This window comes from Gallus gallus, chromosome Z (assembly GCF_016699485.2).
Source record: "Gallus gallus isolate bGalGal1 chromosome Z, bGalGal1.mat.broiler.GRCg7b, whole genome shotgun sequence".
Taxonomy (NCBI): Eukaryota; Metazoa; Chordata; class Aves; order Galliformes; family Phasianidae; genus Gallus; species Gallus gallus.
The window spans coordinates 23,899,675-23,920,439 of record NC_052572.1 but is presented as its reverse complement, the minus strand read 5'-3'; the positions used below and the strand labels follow the sequence as shown (position 1 = coordinate 23,920,439).

The window sequence follows — 20,765 nt, the reverse complement described above, 5'->3', positions numbered from 1 at the left end:
CCTTTTCCTACTCTTCCTCCCCAGCACCTAGAGGGGGGGTGGTAGTAATACACTGAGGAGCTGTGGAGACCCAGAAATATGAAAATTTCCTCAGTTAGCCTGAACATTTAGCCCCAGCAGTAGCATTTGTGACATTTCAGGGCCAGCAGATCTCTTTGCCCCCTTTATCCAGGCTAGCTAATCCCACTTACCAGGAATAATACGGTGAAGGAATTGTAGCCAGCTGAATGCCGTACCTGTATAATCAAACGCAAATGGCGTGAAGCATTCTGCCATCCCACAAAGACACGGGCCTTTGTTTGGGACTGCTGCCAGAGGAGAAGCAGCAAGGCCTGGATAGTGCTACAGCTCCCGGACACCACTTTCCAGCAAGGAAAAGCTACACTGTTAGTTAATTCTGAATTTAAATAGGGATGAGCATAAGGGAAATGTATGTAACTTAGCACAGAGGTTAGCAGCTGGCACAGCAGGCACACAGGTTAGGCTGAGGCCTCACCAGAGGTCCTGCACTATGCATCCCCCTACACTGTGTCTCTCCAGCCAGGCTGAGTGCTGGTGATGAAGAGCACCAACAGCTGAGGATGGAGTGCCTGAGGCAGAAGTTGTCTTTACTAGTGCTGCTGTTGGTGAAGCACCTTGGGATTGCTGCTGCTTTTATTGGGCCAAGGATCTGCCTGGTACAGACACAGAACAGCCCACGGGACATGCAATGTTCTGCCACTGGGATGCTCCCTACGGTGTCTTTGTGAAGAAGTCTGTGTATAAATAAAAAGGCTACTCACAGAGATTCAGTGGGGTGCTGTTTGAGGAGATGGGGGCTCAAGGGACACTCCTGTAGAGCCAAGGCTCTGTGGTTCACAACACCCCACCTCCCTTTGCATGGGGAAGGCAGCCCCAGGGGGCATCCATAGCTTTAGTACCACTCACTGCAAAGCTTGGTGCCAATAGCATTATCCATGGCCTCACCGTACAGTGGCGAGGAGAGGAAAACACATTGAGCACCTGCACTACAGCACAAAGCATCACTTCATCTCCATGGGGGAGGGTAAACAGTATTTGTTTCACTACACTTTATTCAGCTGTATTTTCTGCATCTCTCACCACAGCAGGATCTCTCCTGTGAAGCTGCAGCTGACAAGACACCTACAGGCTCCCAGCATGACGCATGGCAGGGGCTGGGGGTCCCCCAAGCACTCCCACAGCCCTTCTTGAGACTCCAGGGTGACTCCGAGGCACCGCAGCACAGGGCAGGTGATGTCCTACACAGAGTCCCAGCACTGAGTCTCAGCCGTGGGGCTGGCTGGTGTGGTGGTGTCACAGTGAGATAGCTGCCAATAGCAGGTACAGACCAGGACCGTGTCCTGTTGTGTTGTCTAATTTGATGTTAACAACACGAAATTGTCCTGTGAAGTGTTAATGTGACTCAACACAATGAAAGAGAAATTGCACCTTCCTCACTTGCCCGAGGGTTCGTATCCCATTTAAATTGATTTTCCCTTCCAAAATGCCATAGGGGACGTTTTAAACCCTGTTTAAAGTGTTGATTTTTCCTTGCTTTGTTAGGTGTAATTACATTTCCTGGAGAGCTCAGCCTCATCCTTCACCACAAGCAGAGCTGGGGCAAGGGTCTGCATGGGGGGGGGCAGGCTCTGAGGGTAGAGGCTGGGGAGGGCCAGGAGCTGCACACGGAGCTGCCATGGGTCCTGGGTGGCAGCAGTTGTGCAGGAGAGTCCTCATCCCTCTCTGCTCCCTCTTAGCTGGGGAATGACAGTCCCTGCACCTCACTTGCCAGCAGCTCACTGCCCAGGGTTGTCTGCTTGCCAGGGCATCCCTGCAGGTAGTGCTGTCCCAGACCTCAGCTACGCATGACTGTTGGCATGATTTGTCTGAGCAGATGAGCTCATAGGTGGATTATCAGACAGGTTGAGCTGCAGTGTCACCTATCCTTCCTTCTTTTTTTTTGCAGCTGAATTCAACCAAGCCTTCACTAACAGGTGAAATCCTCACACAAACAAGGACCCTCCCGCCTTCAGTTCAGCAGCTGAAGTCTGGGCTGGGGGCTGGCAGGATCAGCCTAGACAGATGGGGGTCGGATGCTGCCGAGTGCCTGGAAGTGGGTGATCTGGGTTCCTATGGGGCTGAAACAGAGCTCTGGACACCACGTCTGGGTGCTCTGGTCACACTCCAGAGCAGGCTGCCCACTGTGCTGCACTCCTGGCTTGCTTCACCTCTTCAGGAGGCAAATGTACAGAGAAGTGCAGGAGGCTGAGCTGTCCTGCAAGCTCCTCCTGGTCCTGCGGGCTCCTGTTCCCCAGGGCACATCCCAGCACGGGTGCGACCTCAAGCATCCTCTGATGGCTGGGGCTGTACCCTGCAGCTTTCCAGCAAAACCTCAATTCCCCAGCAGCTCCAATGGATTTTAGGCTCTGAACTCCACTGGTGCTTCTGACAATGCCCCAAACCGCAGTACTTAAACCATTCAAGTCGAGGTCGTGGAGAGGAATTAATTCAGCCTCAGTTCGTTCTGCCATTAACCGCTCTGTTCCCTAAGCAATTTTAACAACCTCTGTGCATCATAGTGCCAAAGTTCAATAATGTTTTCTGTTTCCTCAGCATTCTTTATGCTGTACAGATATAGCATAATGACAGAAGGGCTCTGAGGAATACTATGGTTTATAGTGAACTACAAATGGAAGAATTACAGCAGAGTGAGGTCAAAGCCATAGGTGTACAGACAAAATAAAATGTTATTATTATTATTTGATCAGCAAGTGGTGAGAAACAGCTGGCAAACATTTCTGCTTACGAGCCCTGTAAGTGAAAGCAGAAGCAGCACAGCTAAAGCTTTCCACGTTTGTACCATCTCTTTTATTTTTTGCTGAAGCAAAGTGAGCTTTTAACAAAAAGGCTGATCAGGAGATGTTGGCGTGATGCTGAGACTGGGGAAGGATGGTTACTGTACACAAGGCATGGATGGATCGCCTGAGGTCAGAGGTAAAAAGGACACGACATAAAGCCAACCTCTGCTGAGTTCGCAATTTTCAGTACTCTGCAGAGTATAGATCTTCACCCCACGTTCATTTTTTGAAGGTATTTCCTTGGTTCCCCTTGAGATCAGGAATGAGAAACAGCTGTATCGGCTGTTCAGTGGGAAATCCCCCCTCCGGAGCTCCCAGGTTTCCTAATTCCAGCGAAAGCTGCGTCTGCGGGGAGGGCTGCCCGGTTTTCCCGTGTCCTTGCAGCATGACATGCCCCGTTGTGGGGCAGCGGGAGAAGCCCCGGGTCCGGAGTGCCCCCGGAGCCAGGAGCGGGAGATGGTAGGCAGGGACGCTCCTCGCCTCTCCCTTTGCGCTCAGCTCCTGGAAATCTCCGTGCCGAGCGGGGACGGGCTCTCTCCCCCGGGAGCTCCGCAGCTCCGTCAGACAGAGCGGTAGCACCGGCACTGCCAGCGCGGGGAGCGAAACGGGTGGGGAATTCGTGGCTCTGATTTGGACCCTCGTCATGCCCACGTACTGTGTCACTGCGAGAGGAATTCAGTTACCATGGTTTAACCTATCAGTACGGGGACCAAGTGCCTCCCCTCCCAACTGCTCTATAAAAAGAGTCTCTGAAGATGCCCCGGCGGCTCCTGCCTGCCGGCTCCGAGCAGCAGGTGCTCAGCGCGCACGGAGGGGCTGCCACTATGCCGTCTGCCTTCCAGCTGCAGTGCCACCTCGTCCTCATCCTGCTGGCAGCCTCCAAAGGGGACACCCGGTACCTCGAGGTGAGCAACGGGGCGAGCGCACCTCGCTGCACTGCTCCGCTCTCTGCCAACTTTATCCCCAGCCGCTGTGCTTCGCTTTCCTCTGTCCCTATTCCCACTGCCCCTGGACACAGGGCTGACATTAACACACGCCCCTGCATTTTCGTTCATTTACCTGTCCTTTTCTCAACCTTGCGCTTTTGGCTAAGGAACCGAGGCTCACTGTGCGGGGCTCACCTCGCAGGGGTCGGGTTACTCCTCGCTGCAGCAGCTCCCGACCGAGCTGTTACCTGCTCTGGAGAGCTGCAGGGAGGGGCTGCGTTTCGCGTTGTCCCAACCTCTTCCCGCTGTCTCCCCGCAGGTGAGGGATGCTGGCGAAGATGAGCCCTTCCTGCTCCTCAGCGAAGACCTGAAGCGGGAGCTGTCTGCAGGGCACATCTACCGGCGGTCGCTGCGTGAGTTATCTCGCAGGGTGGGAGGGTGCTGGGGGAGCTTGGGGCTCTTTGGGAGTGATGGGGCCGAATGGAGAAGGGCAGAGTATGTTATAACTTCGGAAAGCTGAGGCAGGGAGCTCAGAGCAGGGCACTGAGCGGTGCTCAGGCTGAGGCTGGGGTCCCATCAATGGGAGGAGGATAGGGTCTTACACCCACGGCCCTGGGCAGAGCCCAGCTCCAGCAGACGGGGTGGGTGGAGAAGCTGTGACGAGTGAGGAATCTGAAGGCACTCAGGGCGTGCACACCTGCGCGCATGCACAGCAGCGGTTTTGCACCCCGATGCGCTCTGACGTGTCACACCTGTGAGCATCCCCTGGAGCTCAGCAGCCTTTTGGTTCACCTGTGACCCCCTCCTCCCTGCTGCTGGGTCTCGGTGCTGGGTCTATCCCTGCTGTCCCCATGCCCAGCAGCGGGCACTGGCTGTGTGCTGCCCGCAGGCAGAGCAGAGCCCAGCCCTGTCTCTGCAGGCTGCATTGACATGCTGAGCATTGAGGGGCAGTTCACCTTTACTGCCGATCAGCCCCAGTTGCACTGCGCCACATTCTTCATCGGTGAACCTGAAGAGCTCCTCACCATCGAATATGACTTTGTGAATATCGACTGCCAAGGAGGTGACTTCCTGAAGGTAGGGAGCTGCTGTTCGTCCCTGTCCCTGCTCTGGGTGTTGGGTGCTGGCTGTGTGTGGAAGGGGAAGGCAGCGCACATGAGTGCCTTTGTGCACACAGAGCTCTTACAAAGCATCTGTGACTGACCGAGAAGTTTAATTTGCACGACCCAAGGCTCTTGACCCACTAGCTCATTGCTTTTGTTACCCCACAAGCCATGCAAGCACTGACAATGCGCTCCCTGCTGTTACTGAGCCAGGACCTCCATGCACAGGGCATTGGCTGGTTAGGACACGGATATTTGCAGGAAGGATTTCCAAATGCCCCTGCCAGAGGTTTTCAGAACACTTGTTCTGACTCAGCGGGAGGTTTGTAACACAGAGCAATTCATACTCGAGAACAGGGAAACTTTGCTGGAGCACTTTGCTGGCAGACAGGAGAGTTAGCTGAGATCTGAAGTCAGTTCTGGAGGTGAGGGCAGGCAGGAGGGAATCTGCTCCTCTGTCACCACGCTGCACTCTGTGAGCACAGCACTGAGCCCTGTGTGTGGCAGCAGGCTGAGCTGCTGGGGAGCCCTGTCTTTCTGCCCCTTGCTGGGGTCTCCTCAGATGTTGCTGCAGACTGTCTCAGCCTTCTGTGTGCCCAAGTACCTCAAACTCAGAGTTGCTTTCAAAAGCTGGACAAACACCATGTGATCTCCAGGGCTTTATAGCAGCTTCCTTCCTTTAATAATTGTGTCCCCAGTTCATTCATTGTGCTGCTGAATTTCTACAGGCAGCTTTCCTCTCGTGTAATCTGAGCAGCTGCTTCCAAAAATTTTCAGTTCCAGCAAATCTGGAGACCAGTCCTGCAGCTCTGCCATCAAAGTGTCCCATGCACGTTCACAGGATTATTCACCAAAGCAATGGCACGATCTGGTCCTCAGATGCTCAAAGTGCTAGAAAGGAGCACAGAAGGAGTTGCTGGGTGGGAGAGGGGAGCGAAAGGAAGGTAGCTTCATGGCTGTGCTGGAGTTAATAGCTTTCTATTCTGACACATTTCTTTGCACATGGGAAGGGCAATTTTTTTGCTATTTTTGTTGTGGAGGAAAGATTTGTAGACAGCGCTGATTAATTTCAAGCCAAGTAGGTGGAGTTTGTGCTGCATTCCACTGGTTAGAGTCTACCGAAAGAAAAGACACAGGAGAGAGTGCCAAAAATTCCTCCCCAGAGCTTCATTGTGCTGAGCTTCTGGGCTGAAACGACCATGCTCTGGGAGGCCCCTGGGCCCATTAAAGATAAGCTGAAGACACAGGTGGTGGAAAACTACAGGCCAGGTCAGTGGACCTAAGAGTCAGGGTGCAGGAGGGCAACTCTTTTTGATGTGGCTTCCACATCCAGTTGGCCAGAAGCTTGTTTTAGTAGCAGTGGAATTGCTATACTAATGAATCCAGAAACTGATGTGAATTTGATGGTGTTGAAGCAAAAAGAACTGTTTCCATCGAAGATACGTCACCAGAATAGTCACTTGAAGGAAACACAAACAAAATTAGGATTTATACCTGTTCTATTCCTAAGTATTGATTGACGCTTGGATACTTAGATAAATGCTAGGATGTAGAGAAACAGAAAGAATTTTTGGTTTTATTTGGAGGCTCTGAATTGGCCACTGAATGTCAAAGCAGTGCCCATAATACTTCATGCTTCTCTTCCCTGCTGGCAGGATGATACACAAAAGCCCTGGTTACAATTGTTGAACCCCTGCAGGTATTTGATGGCTGGATACTCAAAGGAGAGAAGTTTCCTAGTTCCTTGGACCACCCCCTCCCCACTTCCCAAAGGTACACGGACTTCTGTGAGAGTGGTGCTGTCCAGAGGAGCATCAGGTCATCGCAGAATGTGGCAATGATCTTCTTCAGGATTCACCAGCCAGGCAATGGGTTTACGATCACAGTCAAGAAGAGTGCCAACCTCTTCCGTAAGTCTGATTTCGTGTTACCAAGTGGCTTGCAGCTTTGGTAGGAAGCAGAACAAAAGTGTCTGTCGGCACTGAATTCTCTGATAATGTTCTAATGTTCTGATGAGTTTTCCCTGAGTGTTTGACTCTGTTTCAGTGCACGTCTGTGCAGGAGAGAGAGAAACAACTAAGTACAGGAGATCACTTGAGCATTGCTTCTGTATTCAGAACAAGAAGGATCTTTCAGAGCAGATCTCTCATATTGAACACTGTTATGTCTTATGACCTTTGGTTTGAGCAAGTAGTATTAAAGCGGAGATTTCAATCTGAGCATCTTCTCAATATGAGTGAAAACACGGATGAAAAAATTCAACAGTACATTTAGTATACAGAATGGTGATGTGAAGAGCGTTGTGTGACTCCAAGAGTCTAGTTGTAAGTTACTTCCCTAAGCCTATGAGCTGCCAGGGCACAGATGACGGTCACTTGCATCATTTTTCCAGAAGTGGTAGTGATGCAGATGACAAGCCTGAGCTGCTAGTGTTGAACTTTAAGACAAAATCAGTCTGTGATGCTCTGGTTTCACAGAAGAGTTTCAGTTGGAAGGGACCCTTAAAGGCCATCTAATCCAAATCCCCTGCAGTAATCAGGGACAACTACAGGTAGATCAGGTTGCTCAGAGACCCATCCAGCCTGACCTTGGGTATCTCCAGGGACAGGGTGCTTCAAGGGGATATGTCACAGGGTAAGGAAACTCAGGTATGAGGAGCAAGACAGGACCTATGGGTTTGCTGGCAGTATCAGGAGATAATGAGTGAAAACAACTGGAAGCCCTGCATGCATGTTTACCATTCTTCAAAGTGGCAAAAAGTACCTGATGTGTGCATTTGGGGTGTGCGCTCTCCCACTGACAGCTCATCCCGAAACTCTGCCAGACCTCATACTATGCCATAACCAATGGATGGAGAACTTCTAGGGAACAAATGCTCTTCAAGAAAACCTAAAAATACCACGTGTATTTTTCAGCATCTGTCTTCAACTCTCAGCTGTTAAACTGTTCTTTGTAATTACTAGAAGTACATGATTTTACTATACGTGGGCAGTAATGACGACACAACTAACTCTTGTACTTTCTCCTGTGCTCCAGCTTGCAATGTCATCTCCCAGACTCCCTCGGGAAGGTTTACCATGGTCATTCCTCATCAACACAGAAACTGCAGTTTTTCTATAATTTACCCAGTGGTGATAAAAATCTCCGATCTCATCCTGGGACACTTAAATGGCCTCTTCTTAAAGGTGAGTTGTTTGCTACCTGGCAAATAACTGCCGCGTGCAGTTTTCCTGGTGGGCTGGAACAGGGGTGGCCACAGCTCTGGCTGTGTGTGCTCCAGAACAGTGTGTGCTCAGCCTGAGAGCTGGGCCCCCAGAGACCAGAGCTAGGTCTGTCTGTTGCCTCTGTAATATTGCAGAGACAAATCAACAGTGCAAAGTGCCGTTAAGACATGTAGATGTTTTCTACTGTAACAAAGGGTAAGAATTACATTAGAAATAAAGTAGTGCTCTGCCAGAGTTGTCTGCCTGCAGTTAAACTTCTCAAAGTACGTAAGTTGCTCCAAAAGTAATGTCTCCCATTTATTTCCATGGAAACTACAACAGATACAAAACAGACAATAACGCTATTCAGTAGAGAAAATTCTCAGCTACGAAACACCCAACATGGTCATGACTGTTAGCCAGTTCACAGGGATGAGTTAATTGAGCTGCTCTTCATTTCACGGTGTGACAGATGTGTATGGCCATTTGTAATGTGGTTTAAATTTCATGTCACTGTCGCCACTGCTGCAGCACACCGCCTCGCTGTGCAGTCTCCATAAACATTCAGCAAGCATCAGTGAACATCATTGGGTGCCATTTTTCTGCATGGAGGAACTCAGTGCCCCACCTTTACTTCATGTTCTTTTCCATGTGAGACACCATTTTGTCGGGCTGTCCCTCTGCTGCCATCTGTCACACAGCAACAAAATGTAACAGGATATTGGTGGGAAGGTTCAGCCTCTACTGCCGTTCCACCAACATCTGCCTCTGTCACTGTGGGCCACCATCATAAAGTAGGAGACATTACTTCTGGAACAGTTCTCATAGCAAGCACTCTGAACAAAGAGGAGACACGGATTATGCAGCAAGGTATTACCACAGTAGAAATCCACCTGCATTTGGCTGATGCTCTGCTCATTGTGCTGAGCATCCCCTGGTCCACATGCCCTGGCACACATCATTTGGTGCTCTGTGATGACCAGGAAGGGAGGACAAGAGATGCTGGTGGCATCCTCTGCCTGGAAGGTCCAAAAAGGTGCAGGTACCAACATGTCAGAGGGATAACAGCAAGGATGTTTGTCCCCTGCTGCCAGTGAGACTGTAGCCTCAGTCCTCCCTGGGGCTTGCCAACATGTGAGCAGCAGTCAGGGCCCACGGCCATCATGGCAAGGTGCTAGCAGGATGCAGGGTGAGAAAAGGCAGGCATACAGGAAGCAGGTTGGTGAACAGGCAGACAAGAACCAGTGGCAGTGTCTCTGTCAGTGGAAAACACGGGCTCATTCGTTTTTGGTTTTGAGGGGTTTGCCTCAAAGGAAAGTTTTAAAGAGTTTTGAGCAAAATGAAGACACAGCTATTTGGTTTTGTGTGTGGTACCCCAGCATGAATGAGAGTGCTAAGAGTATCTGTTTTTATTAAGGTAAGGAATGTGTGATAAATGTTAGCCACATGTGCTGATTGGCAGTAAGAGCTGATCTGCTGATGCTGCAGGAAGAGGAAACAAAAAATGATGTATTAAGAGGGGCCAGGCTTGAAAACTTGGGTGAAAAGAGTAACTTGTACCAAAGCTGACAGAGGAAGAGGAGCTGTTAGGAGCAGCTCAGAAGTATGATAGCAAGGAATTAAAAATGACAGTCCTTGTGGAGGCTGGAGAGGTCTGGATCGACTTTGGAGGGACAGGTCCAGAGGAAATTGGGAAGGTCTCGGGGTGGAAGCAAAGAGCTTTTAAGAGATACCTAAATCTCACCTGCACAGTGAAGGGGAACAAGCAGTGCGAAGGAGTGATCAACAAAATGGCAGAGTAGGTGGGAAGAGCTCAGAAACAAGTGTCAGTTTTGCAGTGCTGGAGACAGGCTGTTGGCCAGACAGTGGGAATTTGGTTTGCAGCACGGTGCCTGTGGACAAAAGCAGCCACAACCAGTTGGTTCAGCCTCCCGTTGTTATCTCCTTGCTTTACATGCTGCTTTCACAAGGACACTTAAGATGGAGAGGAGCTAACTCACTGCATGCCACATGTGTGGACACATGTGCAGCACTGACTGCTCATTTGGTTAAGTGTCTGAGCACCCAGGATCAGACTGCTTGCCTGCACTGGGAGCCAATTGGATCAACATCTTAACTACATGCCAGTGATTTTTCAGAGCCCGCTTCGGTCTTTATTTGGAGGTTCTTCAAGAAATTAATTTATAAATGTCAGATTGAAGTACTATTGCTTGAACAGGTTTGAGCATAAAGTACTTCTGAATCCCGGCGTTGACTGCAGTCCTGTCTAGAGAATTGTTGTTTTCATCAAAACATGGCAACTAACTTTTATTTCCTGTCTTCTTAGAATCCGTCAGTCGGCTGTGCAGGAGTGGGGGACTTCGTGGAGCTGTTAGGAGGAACTGGCTTAGACCCATCCAAGATGTTTCCACTGGCTGACCTCTGTCACTCCTTTCATGGGTCTGGTGAGAACTCCTCCTTCCTCATCCCTCTCTACAAATGAACAAGTTAACTGGAGGAGCCATGCAGAGCTCTGCTATGCCCAGGTTTCCTTCAGACAGGTGAACTTGACATGTAGCAAAACATGAGAGCCAGCATCCAGGGGCATGATGCAGCAAACACCTCTACTCACCCCTGCAGTAATTATGATAACAAGATTAAGTTACACGTATTTTTAAAATACTTATGACACGTGATTATTAGCGTCAATAGACAAGCCTGGAAATTCATAATAAATGCAGGCAGAGCTGTTATATATTCAGCTATGGCATTTAAACTGCTTTCCTGGCAGCGTCAAGGAGGGAAACCACATTTCAACAGTCTGGGTGTTTCCAGCATTGTGATGTTGTTAGTTTTGGAGATCTCCAGGGTAGGATGTCATTGCCCCTCACCTTTGACTTCTAGTATCCAACTGCAGCAAGTGTAAGCACACATCATCCTCTGTGTCACATATATGCACGAGACTGTAGGTGGGTGGGGGGGTGAGCAGCATCTGCTGGGGCGAAGGCTGCAGCACCTGACAAAATAGCCAGACTGTTCTGAAGTAAAACTAACAAATGTAAAATAAGGTATTTAGACAGCAATACCAACAATGACTAGCCAGTCATTACTATTCTCAAACATTCTTTGTTTCCAAAACCCTATTATTGCCTTGTAATTCTCAATGCAACAGATCATTTTTCCCTCTCTCTCATATAATTTTATCTTAATGTCTTCTCTCTGTCTTTTTTTTCCCTCTAATTAGCCCAAATGAAGATTGGTTGTGACAATACTGTGCTACGGATGGTCTCCAGTGGCAAACATATCAATCGTGTGACATTTGAGTATTATCAACTTGATCTGCAGGAAATAGAAAACAGAAAGGAGAATAGCATTGAAGAATTCTGCTTCCCTGGTATCTGAAAAACCAGGCAACACATTTTCATGTTGCTGATCACAATAATGTTCTGGCAAATAAAAAAAAATGTAATTTTCTTTTAACCAGCTGTTGTTATCAACCCTTTCTACAGTACAAGTATTTTATTTTATGTTATTTTTCATAGGAATCAATCATTCATATGAGCAAGGAGGAAAAAGCACATTTTTATTTGTTACTACAATTATAATTTTCTGCGGTATTTAAAATCACTGTACCCCAAATCAATAACAGGAACAGAAGGCTAAGTTTCCAGTATATGTATTATTAGGGAAACAGACACAAATCCTCTGTGTATTCAGTCAGAGCACATACAAAACAACAGTATGTGTAAACTTAACGCAGCAACTTTATCCTTTTATATCAAGAATGAACAAAAATATAAGGTGGTTGAATACATTTCCAGTTTTGTAGGAGGAAATCCAATGTTAGTGTGTGTAAAAATGACTTGTTTGTTTATGACTATAAATGTACTATTTAATGACTTGTTTTTAATAAAAATTTGTGGCATGGATACTTCCTTACATGAATAAATAAGTTCAAAGAGTTGGCAAAACATTATTGTGTTGTATTTTTCTGAAGAGCTCTTCTAACATTCTGGTTAAACTTCTTAAGTCTTGCGCAGTTTTCTGGAAATGATGATTTTGAGCATATGAAGCTGTAGATCTGTGGACTATTAAAGTGACATTATGGGCAGAGCTTTGGTTTGCCAATTTTGCGTACCCATTCAGGTGCAGTAGGTGCCAGCTGTTTACTTACCTGCACCTTCCCTGTTTTAAGCTTTTCAGTCAGGTGTCCATCAGACCCATGGAGGCAGGTTATTTTTCCAGACCTTTGATGACCCATAAGAGGAGTATAAGCCTGGAGAGCTCTAGGAATCACAGCAGAGGACCAGGGCTTTGAGCTTAGAAGCATTAAGATGGATTTGCATGTTTTTTGGAGGTGCTACCTGGCAAACACTGGGGTCAACAGTTCCTTCCTTGATGTTCAATTAACAATAAACAATGATTGATCCAGTTGCATGCCTGAAACCTTCACAGCTGATCTGTGGCTCTCTGTCTCACATTTGGTGCCCAAAAATCAAGTGTCTTGAGTATTCGGCAGCTGTGTAGTTATTTCCCTTGCCCTAGCAGAAGTGGGCAAAAACGTCAGGATGCCTTAGGCTTTCCCTTGGTAGGGTTTTGTGAGCCCAGTTCTGGATATTAGCTGACTTAATAAAAGAGGTTATTAACTGTCTTACTAACAGATGGATATGCTTGGTAGCATCATCAGACTTTGTTGAGCATGTCAACACTGCATGACTGTGCTAATGGAAGAGATTATGTAGCTGTTTAATTTTTTTACCCCAAAATCAGACAAAACCTTTTGAAATTTCCAGCAGCTTGGAAACATTTAGAGAGAAAAGCACTCCTCAGGGAGGGAAGAAAGGGGACTCAGGTCCTGCAGCACTGAGGCCATACTGCTGCTGGCTACTCTGAGGAAAGGAGACCCTCCCTTGTGCCCTGGGACACGGACCCTGGGCCACCATGTCACTGCTCCAGCCCCATCTGACCCTCCACAGGTGTCCTGGGCCCCAGTGTGGTGCTAACATGTGCAGGAGGCCCAGCCATGCAGTATGGAAATGGAAAAAATCGTAGCTCTACGATACATTTTTTTAATTTGTATTTTTTCCTGAACAACTTTGCAGTCACAGAGGATTTATGTTTCCCCCAAACCCCAAAACATATCCAGCCCCACTAGTCTTTCCCAAGAATCCTTCAGCAAGCCATGGTGAGTTATTGGGCTGGTTTGGGAAATAATTCAGGTATTCTTGTATGAGACCAGACTTATCCCTAGGCCTGTCTGCAAACTGGTGGGAGAGCAAGGGCTTTGAAGTATTGCTCCTTGGTTACTGAAAAATGCTCAGTGAGGAGGAGATGAAAACACAATGAGAGACTTCAGGTCACTCAGTTCAGGACTGGATCACTGATGGAATAAACTCACTATCTCTTGCTTAGTTCTGCTAAATTGTGGAATTTCCCAACTTTCAGCTTTGTAGGAGTTGTTCCCTGATTCTAACACAACTTAATATTTCTGAAATAGAACATCTTTATAGTAAAGATACTTAATGCTTAGAGATTGAAGATTTGTCTTTCCAAGGTGTTGAGCAGTTGTTTCTATTGCTAAGAAAACTTAGCATTATAGATAGTGGAGAATGAAAACCAACACTTTGTGGATGATAATACAATCTGTTGCTGTTACTTCGTATGTACTACTCAAGTATGTGGTGCTACTGGAACAAGCTGTAATGTCACCTTCCTTTTAATCCATATAAATCTGAACACCATCTGTCATGTCACTCCATTATATGTCTTGGAAAAAAAAAAAAGAAGACCCCACCCAGCTAGTAGACCTCTGGTCTGTGTTCTAAGCTTTACTTCATGTACAAAATCAATACTCACTTCAACCTGTGCACTTGTATTTCTGGAAGACTCTGTCATTTCAGCAACTGCAGAACTTCAGTCTTCAGAAATCAACTCAAAGATGTCAAATGTCACAAATCCTCTCAGGTTTAGTTCTGGAGAAGTGAGGATGCAAGGATTCTCTTCAATGAAAATAAAGGAAATAAAGAAAAAATAACACTGCAAGAAAAGGGGGAAAAAAAAAGAAAAAGATACTTGAAATTTACAGGATTAAGAAAAAACGAAACAGAAAAGGCAGTGTAAGATATATATGAGTACCATGAATATATGTTGAAAGGGTAAAAAAGAACACATCAATTAACAAGGTCTGTAGGCTTATAAGAGCTGGAATGCCTCCTAATAATAAAATAAAATAAATAAAATAAAATAAAATAAAATAAAATAAAATAAAATCAATCAAGTTCCTAACAATACAGATTGAACAAAAGTATTTGAAATGGCATTGTATGCAAATATTGGTTTTGAGAAGTATTTCTATGTCCAGGAATTAGGTATTCTGATGTCTTACATTGTAGGCAAAATAATCAAAACTTGCAATTAACATCAAAACACACAAAATTGTTGGGAGATGTGACTGACTACTTTGGTGCAGACTCTAATGTCCAAGACAGAAACACTTTTCACCATGTTTTTAATTTGACATCACTACTGATGTCCCCTTGATGTCCCCCTCAAAGTGAGGTATACAAGGTCGCTTGATACCACACTACATAGGAGCGTCTTGCCAGATTTGCATAGAAAACTGCTGAACTTGAGCTGACGGGTTGACAATTACTGAAAAATTACTCAGCGCCACAGGACCTGCAAAGAAACCTAACCTTTGTTATTTATGTAGTTATTATTTTGTTATTGGCAGGGAAAGGGAAAAAATCAACAATTACTACTGGAATTTCAACTGTGGAAAACAGTGGTATAAAGGAAATGATTTAACTCTCACATTTCTGTAGCAACATGAAATCCATGGTGGCTAGTCAGAAAGAATTGCCCAGAGAGTGTCTAAATTTCCCACCTTGAATAAGATTTAATGATTAGAAGTCTTGTATTTAAAGACCAACACAATATATCTTCAGCTTCAATGAAATAAATCAATAACAATTGCAGAGGGTATAAAGAATTGTGGCAATCCTTTGCAGTTAAAATTACCCAGAAGTGAAGATGGAAATGCCCTGGAGATAGTGGGGAGGCAACCACAACACCTGCCCTTACAGCAGTGCTGCCTTGCCTGTGTAAGGATCAGTCAGCCAAAACGACTTTTGTTGCAGGGTTTCTGGCAATAGAAAGGGAAACATTATCATGGGACCTGCCAGCAGCAGATAACAGGTTGATACAGACATATTCAAGTATTTTTGGTCTTTAACAGGAAGAAAACTCTTCAGGAACAAAGGTAATTCTTAACAGGTTATGGTTTAGTATATTTTTAAAATTTATTTAGAATTGCTTCTTTTGGAGGTAAACACTCTGCAGAACGATTGTAATTTAAGAAGACTGAAGATAATGAGACTTTTCAATGACTTCCTGCCTTGTGAGGTGACCTCCTGTCAGATTCTTTGCCATTGAAACAGTGAAAAAATTCAGAAATTCTTTTGTAGTAACATGCAACTCCCTGTAACAATAAGTTCTTGTGAGTTAGAATTGCTCTGCTAAACTAATGTTGATTTTATCTTTTATGACTGACAGTGAAAATAAGTGCTCAGGCAAGGACAAGCACAGTCTTTCTGAATGGCACTCTAAGTGACTTTTAAAATGTCTTCTAACTATCTGCCCTTCTAACGTTGGTTCTATGAGACCATGTCCTGCCCTCAGTAGAGAGCTGATCCCATGGAGTTTTGATTTGTAATAAGGAAGGAGGTAGAACAGCAAACAGCAAAGTAGATTTGCGGAACGCATTAGGTGCTTGATCATATAACCACCTTCCTACTGAATATCTAATCCTGAAAATTTTAAATACATCTCTAGGGCCATCACTCTGCACTGGCTTCATATGCCAAGTAGATTATGTGCTGCTTATAGGGTACATATGATTTTGTACATATAGGGTGTAGAAGGCTCTAAACTCCAATGTTACGCACTGGAATGTATGTGGCAGCAGTTATGCAACAGCAACCAAATTCGTTTTTAAGAGCTTAAAGAAATTTCACTTTATTCCATGAAATGCATACTTCTTAGGACCTCAAAGCTTTACTTGCTCAGTTCTAAACGCAAGCTAAATGATACTTCAAGGAAGTGATTCATTATAGTCATTTTTATTCAGTGCCTCATTACTTTTGGTATCTGAGTAACTTTCTTGTTGATAAATTGACACAGTTTTCAATTTCTTTCCTCACATTGCTTCTTATCTTTAAAGATCAGCAACAACTAATCATAGCAACTATGGATTCTGTATGCACATCACTTCCTATTAAAGGAAATGCAGTATATTACACGTGAGTCACTACAAAATGAAGTTTTCATTATCTGTTCTTTTGAATAAAATTGATATTCATGGTACTGTGCTGCTGTGAATTACCATCAAACCATCAATTACAGTGTTGACTAATAGTTTTTTTTATAACTTTGCCCCTCAACATGAGAGCAAGCATTTTTATAACCAGAATTATCCTTTCCTCTATACTTAGCACCCCATAGAGGGACTCACACAGCAGTTTGAAAAATCCAAGCATGTCCTTAATATCAAGTGCTGAGTGCCCATTTCATGCAGGACATGTTGTCCACAGGTGTCCCACCATGGACAGTCTCACCATGGTGCAGGTATTGGAGGTTTTCCAAAGGCAGCATGGTGGTCTGCGGCATCACCTGGATCTGGGACACCAGAGCTGGAGGAGTAAGTTCTTCTGGTCTTCAAGCTCACAGGCAAGAGCTCAGATGCCCAGCTCTTCTTCTTCCATGCTGTCACGTCCCCAGCTTTTCTTTGCCTGCATTCCCAGAGCCAACAGGGTGTCACAGACCTGAGCATTACAGCTTCCAACTCTAAATCCGAGCAAACTGTTATCATAAAAGTCAATCTCAGTCCCACGGCAGATGCCATGTCCTGGGATACTTCACCCTGCTGGTGGGAAGCAGGCACTTGGGAAGGGCTCTCCTTTGCATGTGGGAGCAGCAGAAGCTGTCCTGTCATCCAGTCTGGGCACTGAGACACAGTGACCATTGTACATGCCTTAGAAACTCACAGTTAATAGAAAGGCACTGGCATATATTTAATTAAAATGTAAAGCTCAGTCATTAAAACAATCTGAAGCAGTAGTAAAGGGTATGACTGAATATTTATCACACAATAAAAATAAAGATTACAGAATCATCACAACAGCAGGTGATGAAAGATCATAATAATTTGTCTTAAGAACAATTACTCTATCTTTGGGAAACTCAGCTTTAATTAACTGACAGATACTAGCAAATACCTCCAGCACAGTAGAGCAGACTGAGCTCAGACAGAAGACTTGGTGATGATGACTCCTTCTGACATCTCGTTCAGATGTCAAAGTTTTGATTATGCTGATGGGGAACTTGCTGAGATCCCTGGTGGATCCCACCTTGTTGGCTGTGTTCCCAGTATACTTTTCCTGGTGGGGAGTAATCACACAAGGTACCCAGCCCAAGGGAAGCTGGAGAAGTGCAGCTCCACAGTCTGCAGCTGCTACCAGCACGAGGCGTTGTAGCACTGCAAGCCAAATCAGGTGCCCCCTGACATCAAAAGTACTACGATGTGGGTTTTGATGATCTGAAAAGGCTTTAAGATATGGAGCTGAGGATGCGGGGAAACAATCAAAACCTAACATTACTGACAGGCCTTCATATGCTTTTAAAATAGGAAGTCCATATTTTCAAGGAAATTTACACTCCTCCTATGAGTTTTGTGGCTCAAGAACTACATACAGCAGATACTACAAAAAGCAGATATTCTTGTTATGGCTTTTGTGAGGATATCACAAGATGTGATAAAATGAGCAACATTTTAAGAAACTCTTGACTTCAATCTCCCTCAACTCGAGGTGTTACAGTAAGCTGAAATTTAAACTAGACATCTCTTAGAGGAAGTCTGAGCACAGCCCTGAATTTCTGGCTTCTCTTGGAAATATTTTGGCTTGGAAATATATCTCTTCTGCTAAGCAGAGGGGGTTGTAAACATGTTTCAAGCTTTGCCATAATTTAATTGGATTTAAATTAAATCTTCCTTCAGTCCCACTGCTTATGACAATAAATTGGAAGACAAAAGGAAGTGTCTCAGACAAAAAGCCAACCAAATGGGATCTCTGATTGTTTAATCAGTCAAGCTCCAGCCTTACCTTGGGGAAAGTGTAGGTAGTTCCTTAATGAACAAAAGATCCTGAGTCTTCACGCAGATGGAAGCTCCTGGACTGAGCTGAAGCTTTGAGAAGAAGCAACATTATTGGCATTACGGGTTAAAACAGGCTCCTGTTAAATTACAGAGGGTTTCTTTAAGTAAATTGATAAAAAGTCACTTTAAGTGAAAATTAGAAAAGACCAGTTTAGGAATCTAGAGACCAGAGGGGAGGAAATTCTCAAAACAAAAGGCAGAGAATGATTAAATCTGGGAAGATTCACAGAGCTATCCCCCATGCAGTGCAGTCCATTCTTAATGCAGCTGACGCACATGGTTAGCATCTCATTAAATCAAAACATGTAGCTATCTTTGGAGAGAGATTTTTTTTTTTGCTGATCCATTTGTCACAATAGTGTTATCAGCCCTACCTGCCCCAATATAGTATTTTTTCTGTTAGAAATAGATTCGTCACAAAACATAGGAATTGCTGCATGTTTACTGCCATAATTTTGTTGGTTTAAAACAGATGATGGGAATTAAAAAAAAAAGAAAAGCGATCACTCTCAGATCATCTGAGCCATCAATCTCTACATTCAGACAAATGTGCAATTTTCTGGTGAGCTGGGGATGCAGTGGAAATGTCGTTTGGCTCAATCAGTCTAATCTGAAGAATGGGATAGACTGAATCACTGGGGATTTATCCCATTGTTTTTTGCTTGTTCTTGTCCTAAGCCTGCTTAATTCAGGAACGTGATCCATCAGTTTGTTCCCGTCTCTCTGCTTGCTTGGAGAATTCTCCTACTGTCTTTGGAGGAAAAAGGTGGAGCAGAAGAGGAAAGATCTGGCAAGTGTGTATTTGCATACTTTACAGAGGACATATCAAAGTCAAGTAGACTTCGGAGCCTGCACTGCATCAAATGCAAAAGGAAAATCAGAGGGCTGGTACATCATCACCCAGGGGTGTAATTATATTACTGTACATGAGACCCCACTGTCAAAATGCCCCACTCATTTCAATCTATTTAACTCTCAATAACGAGATCATTTAAAGGGATAGTGCACATGCTCTAGTTTCTTGTACAGTTGATTAATTGCTATGCATAATTAGTTATTGATTACAAGTGGATTAACTACTATTTCCTATACAACTTATTGTTACTATTAATTAATGCTATTTTCTGAATAGGGACATGGTTTCACCAAAGGTTTCTAATACAGAGAGATGTACTATAGTATGCAATAATCTTGCAAAACTTGCAAGTATGGTAAAAGTGAAAGCAAGGTAACTTCACCAAAAAAAAGAAAGAGGACACCATAGCTGAACTAGCGTGTATTTGTAACAGAAGCAACAGAAACAAGCAGCCTGGTCTGGGGCACAGAGTAAGCTGTGTGGAGGTTGCTTATGGGTTTTTAAACTTTAGCAGAAAATCAGTAGGGGAGACTGGTGGGAAGGCTCATAGTGAAGCAGAGAAAGATGGAACCACGACCATGGAGAAATTCTGGTTCTTCAGAAACTGAAGTGGGTTTGGGTGCAAATGTCAGCCCCTTACTGGGAGCCTTGCAGGAGCACCCAAGGGTGACAGCTCTGAGCACATTGTGGTCTCCAGCCTCACAGGCTTGTCCTTGCTGGAGAGAACCTCAGCAGAACTGAGGGTGCTGGCTTCAAAGCTGCACAAGACCGTTCCTGTACAGATGTGCAGTAATGGTGTCTCTGGTGAGCAGCAGCTTACTCAGTCTCAATGTAAATGGAGACAGTCTACCAGTGATGCTGAAGAAGGCATCCTTGACTTCTATCACAGTTACTTCAGTGGCATCTTAATGTTGACATTCTGATGTAGGACAGATGCAGACAGGGATGCCATCACAACACACAGCATAAGCTGCAGCCTCCATGTTGGGAAGCGGTTTCCTGTCTGTAGTGGCCACTGGAATGATGCTGGGACATGTGTACATGTTCATGTGATGTTCAGGAGAGGCAGTGGGTATACAAACACAGGGACCCAGGAAGTGTGCTTTGAGACAACACCTTCTCCAGTTCAAATACGCTGAATGATCTCTATGACTGGAGCCACCTGCAGTGTCAGGATGTGCTTATTGTTCAGTGAAGAGGAGCAGTGCCCAGGAACAGTGGTTCAGGCTTCCCTGGAACTAACACTCAAAATGGATCAGCTGCCAAAAACTTGCCTTGTGTGGCTCTACTAACCAGAGGACCCAGGGTCATCACCAGGTTTGCATGTGCTCTGGAGATATTGCTTGGCAAAATCACAGAGATGTTTCAAATCCAGAAGTCATTAAGCAACTTGTGCACAGTCTTAACAAATGTTAAGGATTATTTGTCACATCAGATACAGTTACTTTCACAGCTTTAAGGAAAATGATGCTGGGTTGAGATACAGCCTGGGGCAAACCCTCTAAGTGAGTATGAAACTTCTGAAAGTGTAAGAAATGCTGTACAGCCTGTGAGGGAAGTATTATCTTCAGGAATGGAGGGTTAATACAGTTTTGTGAGAAGAGAAACTTAAAGAAAGGGCATTGCG

The 20,765-nt window shown here is 45.3% G+C and overlaps 1 protein-coding gene across 2 annotated transcripts; it reads left to right on the top strand.

Moving 5' to 3' along the window:
* The first annotated feature begins 3,623 nt into the window (after window positions 1-3,623).
* CRHBP (corticotropin releasing hormone binding protein) lies at window positions 3,624-12,040 on the top strand. 2 transcript variants are annotated; one of them, XM_003642958.6, is made up of 7 exons: window positions 3,624-3,763; window positions 4,104-4,197; window positions 4,704-4,861; window positions 6,587-6,797; window positions 7,924-8,072; window positions 10,417-10,534; window positions 11,314-12,040. In XM_003642958.6, the coding sequence occupies exons 1-7, from the start codon at window positions 3,683-3,685 to the stop codon at window positions 11,469-11,471; spliced, it is 969 nt and encodes a 322-aa protein (XP_003643006.5). In that variant the 5' UTR covers window positions 3,624-3,682; the 3' UTR covers window positions 11,472-12,040. The 2 variants fall into 2 exon arrangements, with proteins under 2 accessions (XP_003643006.5, XP_025000816.2); XM_025145048.3 differs by having other exon boundaries at window positions 4,674-4,861.
* Window positions 12,041-20,765: the final 8,725 nt, after the last annotated feature.

Bases quoted from the DNA above. Each gene is read 5' to 3' on its own strand.
- CRHBP (XM_025145048.3), top strand. From the start codon at position 3,683: ATGCCGTCTGCCTTCCAGCTGCAGTGCCACCTCGTCCTCATCCTGCTG. The intron at 3,764-4,103 runs GTGAGCAACGGG...GTCTCCCCGCAG, and splicing joins GGGACACCCGGTACCTCGAG to GTGAGGGATGCTGGCGAAGA. The intron at 4,862-6,586 runs GTAGGGAGCTGC...GAACCCCTGCAG, and splicing joins AAGGAGGTGACTTCCTGAAG to GTATTTGATGGCTGGATACT.